This window comes from Mesoplodon densirostris, chromosome 19, assembly GCF_025265405.1.
Source record: "Mesoplodon densirostris isolate mMesDen1 chromosome 19, mMesDen1 primary haplotype, whole genome shotgun sequence".
NCBI classification, from domain to species: Eukaryota; Metazoa; Chordata; class Mammalia; order Artiodactyla; family Ziphiidae; genus Mesoplodon; species Mesoplodon densirostris.
In genome coordinates, this window is record NC_082679.1 from 65,492,849 (window position 1) to 65,503,079 (window position 10,231).

At 63.5% G+C, this 10,231-nt stretch overlaps 1 protein-coding gene across 1 annotated transcript; it reads right to left on the minus strand.

Annotated features, from left to right (window-relative positions):
• Window positions 1–281: 281 nt before the first annotated feature.
• On the minus strand, window positions 282–3,088 carry PABPN1L (PABPN1 like, cytoplasmic). The gene is made up of 7 exons (XM_060083616.1): window positions 2,834–3,088; window positions 2,268–2,406; window positions 1,892–1,959; window positions 1,286–1,392; window positions 1,111–1,198; window positions 451–593; window positions 282–321 (listed from the first exon to the last, which is right to left on the minus strand). Exons 1-7 carry the CDS (start codon window positions 3,086–3,088, stop codon window positions 282–284), a joined length of 840 nt encoding a protein of 279 aa, XP_059939599.1.
• Between the last annotated feature and the right edge of the window lie 7,143 nt (window positions 3,089–10,231).

Genomic DNA, 10,231 nt, shown 5'->3' on the forward strand with positions numbered 1-10,231 from the left:
ACAGTCCTGAGTATGCCGACCCGAAGCTGCCCCAACGCTGCCTGGGCCTCACCTGCCCGCAGCTTTGCCCGGTGCCCTCCAAAGCCCCGACTAGCCCGCGTGCCAGGCCCACCCCGTGCCCTGCTTCGTGACCGGTGGCTTCAGCCGTGGGCTCTGGGCCGTCCTCCCGCCGAGGGAAGGGGACGGATAGTTATTCTGCGCGGAGTACATGGTCGCGCGAGCAGCACGGCTGTCTACTCCTGACCCAGCCGCAGCCCCGCTCTCAAAATCGGGCCCTCCCTTCAATACGGTGAATACCACGGCGAGAACCTTCCGCGCGCCCTGCCCGGAGACAGGCCGGGGGGCGAGCGGCCTCCAGGGCTCCGCCCACCGGACCCAGCCAGGCCCAACAGAGCCCCGCCCACCGGGCCCCGCTCCAATAGGGTCCCGCCCTCCCAGAGCCCGGCCCACCGGTTCCGCCCCCGTGGTCTGAAACGGGCCCCGCCCTGGAAGTTGCTGTGGGGGAAGGGTCCCCCCCTGGCGCCTGGGTGTCCCCGAAGGCCCCCGCGGTCCGTGGAGCTGATCCCTGGTAAATTGGTTCTTTTGGGCAGCACCTGGAACCAAAGGCCGAGTCCGCCTGAGACCTCTGTTCTCACACCCTCCTCCCCAGCCCAGGGCCGAGACCAGGGCTAAAGCTGCCTCCAGGAAGCCTTCCTGGGTTTCCCTGCTGAAGGCTCACAGGCAGGTGAACACAGGCCGCAGCACCCACCAGGCCCTGGCGGCCCCAGGGCATGGGGCTGCCTGAGGCACCAGATCTTAACCTGTTCCCAGCCCCTGTCAAGCCAACATCTCCCCCTGCAGGGGGGGTCAGGAAGGAAGCCTCCCCAGGGCTTACACCCAGGCCAAACCCACTGGGGTCTGAGGTGCCCCCAGACTACCCGGCGGATGGGCCCAAACACCGGACACTGGAGAAGGGTCAGGCTGGGGCAGCTGCGTGTCCTCGGGCAGGTGCCTCAGCCTCTCCGTGCCTGCTTTTCCTGTCCCCTCAGGGATTAATGGGTTAACGTAGAGAAGCTCAGAGCAGAGCCCTGCACTCCCCCCGCCCCGCAGTGACTGGTGGGGAACACACACCTTGATGACCCGGCCTCGGAAGACACTCTTGTCCAGCTCCACAGCGGCCTGGGCCGAGCTCTCGGTGGCAAACTCTATGTATGCATAGCTGGGGCAGGGCAGGGGCAGGTGTGGGCCACGCTCACCCACGCAGAGCTGTCCCCGCCCCCGGCCCCTCCCCAAAGCCCCAACTGACCCCTTGGGGTGTCCGGAGAACTTGTCGCACAGGATGGTGACCCGTTGGATCTCCCCGCAGTGGTTGAAATAGGTCTCCAGCTCCTGGGCTGTGCCCCCGTAGTCCACCTGACAGGCATGGACCCTGGTGGTGGGCCTTCTGCAGGGGCCTCCGCCTCCCAGGGTCTCCTGCAGCACGTTTTCTTGGTAGAGAGGGGTTGATTGGGCCCCAGGGTGAGGGTGGTAGCCTAGACCTCTACGCGCCCCCCTGCCGGGGGAGTGGACTGGATGCCCAGATGAATGCTCCCCAAGTTTACTGGCCTGTGCAAAGGGCGCGTGGCTTTTTCACGTGGAACTCGTTGCCAATAATCTGCCCACTGGGAGATTTCACGTGGAGATCCCGAATGCCAGCCCACAGTGGGAAATCAGGCCTGACCACAGAGGGTCCACACTCCCTCATGGGGACAGCCCCTCATCAGAGCCCCCCTCCTGCTCCTCCCTTCCAGGCCTATGTGGCTTTGGGGTTTGCTACCCACACCGTCCCTTCCTTTAATCCTCACAGCCAGGAGGTGGCTGCAGACCCGGTGCTGCTGGGCCGACCCCATCTCGCCCCCCTCACCCCACTCACATTGCCCACGTAGACGGATCTGTGATCGGCCTCCACCGCCTCCGTGGGGCTGTCTGTGGAGAGAGGGGCTTCAGGACCAGGGGGCTTGTCCTGGGCAGGGGGCTCCCGGCAGCTGCTAAGGGCAGGCGCCTCACTTTGGTGGCTCAGTCCTCGCTCCTTGGGGAAGAGGGGCACGTGGGTTCTTGGGGAAAAGCACCCCTTGGGGCCTGTCTAGACGGATCCACTGCCAGGCCGGACCTCATGGAAGCCCTGGCCTTTCCCCAGGAGCCCACACTTTTCCTGCAGCAGCTCGCAGCTCACCCCCATTTACCCTCGCGCCCGAGGACTTGGGGGCCACGGCCCAGGGAAGGGGTCGGCCTGGCCCACTGGTGCCTACCTGTCTCGGGGTTCAGCAGCTGCCCGGCCAGGAGGGCCCTGGCGTCTTCCTCTTCCCCCTCTGGGCCCTGCTCCCCGGGCGGCTTCGGTCGCTGGGCCTGCTCCATGGCCCACAGCTTCAGTTTGATGGCTTCCAGCTCCTGCCAGCACACGGCCCAGGCTGAGCCTGGAGGCGGGACAGCCCCCAGGCTCCGCTGGAGGGAGGGCAGAGGGGAAGGGAAGGGGGCCTGACCCTGCCTGTTCTCAGGGTCATGCTAGGGACTTCCCGGGGGGGGGGCGGGGAGGGGGGAAGGGAAGGCCACACGGACTCGGGCCTGGAGAGAAGCCCCTGTAATCCACCCCCAACACACAAAGTCCCCTTCAGGCCGGAGAGGCCCCCCTGCCCTTTCCAGCCTGTGCACAGGTGGGCACCACACCCTCTTCCAGGCATGGGGACAGTGGCCCTCTTGGCCCTCTCACCCGTGGGGTCAGAGCTGCAGCCGTCCGTCCCCCTGCCCCCATGCACGGGGTTCCCCAGGTTCCCGAGTTCCCGGCCGGCCTCCACCAGGCGCTCTGCGCCGCTGTTACCTGGTCAGGTAACGGACACTCGGCCAGGTCCCCCCTCTCCAGGAGAGACGGCAGGAAGCCTGCGTCTTCCTCACGCTCTTCCGCTTCCCTTGTCTCCTCCTCCTCCTCCTCCGTGTCTCCAGCCTCTGGGCCCAGAGGGCTCTTCTCGGCCCGGCTCCAGGCCCCCCAGCCCTGGGCCTCGGGGTCTGAGGAAGCCCTCCTGAGCCAGGCCTCAGTGGGGGGCGGGAAGAGAGCTCGGCTGAGGAAGGGCCACATGGCGGATGGGGCAGGAGGGGCCGGCAGAGCCTCCGCGCTTGCCTCCACGCTGCCGGCACCTGCCTGCACCCTCCCGGGCTTTAAGCCCTCCCCCAGGCCAGGTGTTCCCACTAGAGGCTTCAGAGGCCTCCAGGCTGGGGCCGAGCCTCCACCCTGGCTTCTGGGCCCTGAGGGGTCAGAGGCTGGACCCCCGCCCCGGTGCCCTCTTCCTCACTGGCCGGCCCCTCTGGGACACTCGAGGTGGAGAGGGTGCAGCTGTGGTGCAGCCGGGAGGGCCTCCTGGCGACAGCTCGGCCTCACCCGCCACGATGCAGGAGCCACCACGATGCAGGAGCCAGGAAGCTAAGGGGTCGCAGGTCCCCCCACCTCGCTGTGTCACGCCTCCAGTGGCTGGCCACGGTTAGGATGACGCGGGCATGAGCAAGTTACCCGGATGTGCAGAGCAGGGAGGGGGCACAGGGGGTCAGAGCAGGCTTCCTGGAGGGGGTGGCATTTGAGCCGGCCTTCAAGGACTGGGTCAGGCAGAGCTGAGGCGAGGGTGGCCTGGGCGGAGGGAACAGCTTGAACAAGGCTCTGGGGGTGGGGGGTAGGGGGGTGCCACGAGGTCAGCGGTTTCTCGGGCCAGGCCAGGGCAGGGTCCTAGGCCAGAAGGAGACATCCCTCCTCCTGACCCCTCCTGGATTCCCTGCGGTCCCTCCCCTCCCCCACCCCAACTCTGGGCCAGCCCTTAGGTGGGAACCACTCAATGAAGCTGGATCCCTGCCCGGGCCGCAGGGCACGATGATGAATTCTGTGCAGATCAGGCCTGGATACTGGGGGCCTGAAGGCAGTTTGTCAGGTCCCGCCCCGTTCCTCTCTCTCCCCGAGAGCAGCTGCAGGCCTGTGTCCCGGGGTGCCCTGGTATCCTCCGTCCGTCCTCCCGAGCAGCTGCTCTGGCCTCTTCTCGCCCTGGCGTCGTCCTGGGGGAGCTCCTGCCATGCCTTTTCCATCCTCCTGATGTGTTTATGGGGGGCCCCTCTGGGCGCGTGTGCCCACTCAGCCCACATCCCACCCTCCAGACCATTGCTGGTAGGGTCTCTTCCCTGGGAATGTGGAGTTGGGGGAAGGGAGAGTTGCAGCCTGTGAACGAACCCTGGGGGCCGTGGATGGGGAGACGAGGCATGCGCCCTGGAAGGAAGCGGGGGACGCCGTGGCTGCCTTTCTCCTCCCGGCTCTGTTCTCACCTCCGTGGAGGCTGAACCCCCCCGGGCCCTGCAGGGAGAGGAGCCGGCCTGAGTTGGCTGTGCGCCTGCAGGCCTGGCCTCCCAGCTCCCGGCCCTCCTTGCCTGCAACACCCCCTTTTCCCCAGGCTGCACATGGCTTCATGCACTTGCATGTGCGAGGCTCCAGGGGGCGCTATTCTCACTGTGCTGCTGCTTCCAGGAAGCCTTCCGGATTGCTCCATCTCCTCTTGTGGCCACAGCGCCCGGGGCCTTGCCCTCTGTCTGACCTGTGTAAGTTACATGTCTCCAGGTCCCCCCGCCGGCCAGAGTGCCTCAAGGGCAGCAGCGAGGACAGGGCCCCCGCCCAAGGCTGCCGGACGAGGACAGAACGCAGCTGCCGCAGGTCCTTCTCCCACGGCTCGGGGCACTCAGGCCCCCTCTCCTGTGGGCCGAGACCCCACGGAGGGCCCCTGGCCCAGGCCCTTCCCTCTATCTCCAGGTGGGAGGCGGGACACCAGGGCAGCTGCGTCCAAGCCAAGGGCCGGCTGGACTCGGGCCCGGCCCAGCCAGGCTCCCTCTGAGCTCAGACCTCTGCAATGGAAAATCGCCGTCATCCCCTCTGTGCCGGGACTGCTGACACACCAGGCCCAGCTGGGGCTCCGGCCAGCTGCCTGGCGTGCGGACAGGCTTGCCCCCATGCTGGCCTTTCCAGTGACGCCTTTCAAAATACACCATGTTCCAGGCTGGGCTCGAGTATTAATAACAGCCCTTTCCTCCCATGGGCTGCCCGTGAGCCCAGAGCCCTAGCCCTGCACACCCGCTGGGGGCGGGACCTGCCCTGTGAGCCGGGACACCACGTCTGGGACACCCCGGCTCCTCAGGGCCAAGGTGTCCACCCTCAGGGTCTTGTGGGAGGTGCCCACATGGCCACAGGCAGGGGGGCTCGAGCCCTTGAAGCCACGAGTGTGTCATCTGGGGTCCGAGGTCGTCCCGACCACCTCGAGGACACAACCTTCGAGAATTCACCCCACTTGGCGGGAACTCAGGAGGCAGAGGTCATCCGCCACGTCCCACTCACGCCCCGACCCTGCACCACACGTTCGTCCACCCCCGTGGCGTGGTGCACCCTCTCTTGTCCCTCTTGCCTGGCACCGAGAAAGCCCCCCAACACAAATCTGGTGAATCAAGGTGTGAAACAGGCTTAGGCGGAGTCGCTGGGGACCCAAGGAGAGGCGGAGCCCGTGATGGTGAACGGCGGCTTTATTCCACGACACAGAACCCACACGGCCGCAAACAGAGAGATGGGGGAACACAGGAGGGCGGCCACCAGGACCCTGCCCGGCACCGAGGAATATGACCCAGCACTCTCGGTCCAACCCCTTTGGGGGAATTAAAAAATAAAATCACATAAAAAGAAGAGGAAGTGGACAGTCAGTCCATTGCCCACGAGGCTGCGTGTAGCCGGGCCCCAGCTCCCGCCCAAGCCCCTTGGCCCACGGAGGCTGGCCTGGCTAGGAGCCCCTTGTCCTTCATTCTAACGTTTAAAGCCAGGCTCCCCTTGAGTCCTGACGTCGAGTTACTGCTCTAAGGGGTCTCTGGGGAGGTACCCCAGGGTCCGGCTGAATTGAAGCAAACGCAGCAGGAAGCAGGCAGATTCCAGAGTTTTCTGGAACGCCGGGGACTGTGCAGGCTGCTGCCCAGACGGCCGGCTCCCCGGGCCTCATCCGTGCACAGTGTCCAGGCTCCTTGCATCCTGCTCTCCCTCCTCTCCTGCCAGCAGGAGGTGATCCCGCGGGGCGCGCTGGAAGAGCCCCGTAGGTCACGGGAGCCCGCAGGCAGGTGTGGGGCTGAGGGGCCCAGGGAGAGCCGGGGCTGGGAAAGTGTGCTGCGCCTCTAGGGCCACAGGGACACCCACCCCACCAACCTGGGCAGGGGCTCTGTCTACAGCTCTCCAGCTCTGAGGGGTGATTTCCAGCATCTGGGACCCCTGGATGGAAGACGGGCAGAGGGGTGCGGCAAAGCCGGGCATGAGCACCTGGAAGCAGGGGCCCCAGGAGCACTGGTGTCATAGGGAGGCCAGCACGGGGCTCTGTCTTGCCCCCCCCTTCCTGGGGACACCTTCTCCAGGCAGTGACCCCTGGTGACAAGGAGAGGAGTGGGTGGCACCAGCCTGCAATGTCTGGGACTTGCCAGGGAATGTGCGCTCCCCGACTGGTGGTCCCGGTCACAGGACCCCTGGGCAGCTGTGTGGGCCACCTCCAGCGCCTCTCCTGGCCCATGGCCACCACACTTGCTAGGCGGGCCCAGCCTGGTCAGAGCTGTTGCTAGGACATTGGTCCAATCTGCCCACGTCTGCAGCAGATGTGGGCAGATTATCTGTCCCCGGAGCAGGCCTGGACCAATGGGAGGGGCACTGGGAGGGGGTGACCGAGGCCACGGGGGACCCAAAGCACCCCCACGGCTTTGGATCACTGAGGGAGTTGGTGACGCTACACTGGGTTCTGCCTGGGGATGGACTGAGGCGTGGTCGTGTGGGTTAGATGGGAGACACGTGTGTGGTGTGCAGACAGGTGGATGCTGAAAGGATGAACGGGGGACCAAGTGATAGCTGGGATAGAGTGATGGACGGATGGGTGGATGGACAGATGGATGGGTGTATGGATGAACGGCCAGGGAGATGACAGGATTGGTCAGAAGGGTGAACTGATAAAAGAAAATAATCAATAAGTCATTGTAGGTAGGCTGAAGCGCTGGGCAGAATCATGGCCCCAGAGACACGCTACAGTGAGCTGGGACAGGCAAGGTGGGAGGTGCAGGGACTGGACTTTGGTGTCATTCTGAAGATGTATTTGGAAAAACTGGCAAATAGGAGGAAGTTAGGGCCTGTCCCAGCCCTCTCCACGGTGTCACTGGGATGAAACCAGAAGCAACGCCCCCTCCCACCTGTGCCCCTCTACCACTGGACCCCTTGGGCCCTGAGGCAACCCCACAAGGCGGCCCCTTCCCGGGAGGCCAGCTCCTCTTGTACTACGGCCCTTACCCTCCTGGCCCCAAGGCCTTCTCCAGCTCTCCTCTCTTCCCCGGTAGCACCCAAAGCTTTCCTTTGGTCTTGGGGATGGGAACCCTCGTGATTCAGACGGGGTCTGGGGTGTGCCAGCCTGTCCACACGGGGAATGGTAGGCACTAGTCTTTGCCAACAGAACACCCCCCAGACACCACCACCTGGGGACGATGACACGCCCTAAGAGAAAGGCCAGAGAGACGAGGGGGTGGGAAAGGTCGAAGGGTCACACGTCAGGGGGCTTTCCACCGGGGCTGAGGGGGCCCAGGCGCCAGCATCTGCTGTCCCAGCCTGTGCATCCTCCCTGACGCGGCCCTCCTGCGGTCGCTTTGGCCTCAGAACAGGGTAATGCTGCCGTTTTGGTTTGACTGGGTGGGGAGGGAGGGTCTGCGAGCAGCCGCATCTCACTGAGCTTTGGGCTCACCAGCGTGTCCGATCTCGGCCCCTGGGGAAGAGACCCTCCCGCGCACACTGACGGCCCGTAAGCTCAGGAGGCAGCGGGTTAGGCCGGGCTCTGAGCTGGACCCCCCGTCTGTCCAGACGCCCTCTTTGCATAAGAAAGGCAGGGGGAACACAGACCGCCAGCAACTCCAGCTCCGGCCGCCTCCCCACTCCCCGACCACAGCTACTCATTGGGAGTTTGCCTTCTCCGTGAGCCCTTTGGCCAAACAGGGCCTGAGCACAGCGACCAACAGACATGCCGGCTCCCAAAGCACGGAGGGGGGCCCTGGACGGAAGGAGCCGCCTGCTTCATGTGACCCAGCCCACACCCGGCAACCACTGACACGGCGCCCCCGTGGACACCCCCTCCCGCCCCCTCTGGGCCTCAGCCTCCTCGCTGCCAGCCGCCCAGCCCACCCGGCTGCCACCCTCTGACCGTGCAGACACTCTCTGCTGGCAGGGGCTACGTCTGTTGGCCTCTGGCCGGCCCCTCGTGCCAGGCTTCTGCAGCCCTGGCCAGAGGCAGGTCTTGGTATATGAGATACAGGTATGGGGGCCACACAGGGAAGATGGCCTTTCCTAGCTGGCTTGAGGTGACGTCTTCCCAACAGCTGGGGTGGGAGGGGCCGTCCCCACCTCGGACCCTCAGCCTGTGGTCCAGCCCTGCAGGCTGGTCTGGCCCGATGCCACCAGCTGGCCAGCCCTGGCGCGCCTGCCTGTCCTCAAAGGGGACCCTGGGAGGGGAAGAGGAACAGAGGCCGGCAAAGCACACCCGCGGGGCTGCAGGTGACGGGATCCTCCCAGCCAGGACTCACCCCGCAGTCCTGACATCAGGGTCTCAGACCTCCACAGCCACACCCCAGCGCACCCAGGGCACCACCCTCCACCAGCACAACCTCGTGGGAATGGAGTCCGAAGGGGAGAGGCAGGGCTATGTCACAGCAGGTGCACAACTGCCCTTCTGACAGGTCCAAGTCTTGCGAGAGAGAAAGCAGACTGGAGACGTGACGGGTGGGCGCCCACTGCCTCTCGAGAGCCAAATCCCACTTGGCCCCTGGTCTTCTGAGACCCACAGAAGCGAGCCTCGGAGGGGCAGGCGGCCCTGCCGCCCCAGGCAGCCCGGGAGCTTTCTGGAGGGTGAGAGTTAGGGCTCCTGCCAGGTGGGGTTCGGATGGCACCTGGTCTGTGTGCCGACGGAATCCTTCCTGGCAATACACAAAGGGCTAATTCTTACAACTCTGAAAAGTAACAGCGATCAACCAACCTGCTGCTCGCTGCAGGACCGCAGTTCAGCTTTCTTTGAAAACCTAGTTCCTGAACTTTACATACTTCCATGGTTTCTCTTAATTTTTTTTTTATTTGGCAAACATCTCTTCTTTATTATCATCATCATGAATATCATCATTTGGACCTCTGCAAAGACTATATACATTCACATTATCGCAGACTGTTGACTTCTTGCCTCTCGGTGGGGCCCCTGGGCACCCGGTTTCAGTAGCTGGTCACTATTGCACTCCAGTCCAGGGAACTCCTTACAGCCACGCAAGAAAACACAGATCGGAGACCGTGTTTGCTGTTTGTTCTCCCACTGGGTACAGATCAGAATTTCTTTATTCCTTTATTTCCTCCTTGAGATCGCTGGGGGAGTTGAGTGGGGTAGGGGGACAGGGCTAGGCTTGGCGGGGGGATTTCGGAGAGAAAACATCCCCTGAGGAACAGCTGGACAAAAATGCAGGGTTATATACAGCTGATCAAGTCTCCAGAAGGTGCGGGGAGGGCGGATTGCTTTTCTTTGTCGTTTTATTCCTTTTTCTGCAAAAGTGTGGAGCTGCAGGAGACACAGGGCTGGGACGGAAAGACGAGGTGGGCGGGAGGCTTCTCGGAGCGGGCAGCAGAGGTAGAGGAGGACACGAGAAGCAGTTGAAGGCGCAGCGGCTGTCTCCTCGCGCTTTGAAAAGCAGTCAAGAATCAACCCAAAAGATTGTCACAGTTTTGTCTCAGAATTATGTTCTCTCTGGGAAGGACACGTGAGGACTTCTTTTTCACAAATGGAAAGAATGCAATTTGACGGAAATTCACAGATGGAGTGAGGACAGACGAGGTACCCTCCCTGCACGTGTGCAGACGCACGCTGGGCGTGCCCCGGGTGCACACGCAGACGGGCACACACGCGTGGGTGCCGAGGGCCGAGCTTCTCACCCCACCCGGCCCCGGCGGAGGTGCTGCCGTCGAGTTGAAAAGAAAGAAGTCGCTTTTTGTTGGACAAAACACTTCAAACCCCAACATCCCAACCCCCCTGAACAGAATCAAAGCAAAAGACCGACATCTGAACAAGCCCAGGCGTAGAGTAAAACAGTGAAATAAATACTTTGGCAGTGACAAAAAAATTTTGGATTTTGACTTCTTGTGTTTGCTTTTTGGATTTCCTTTGGAGCAGAG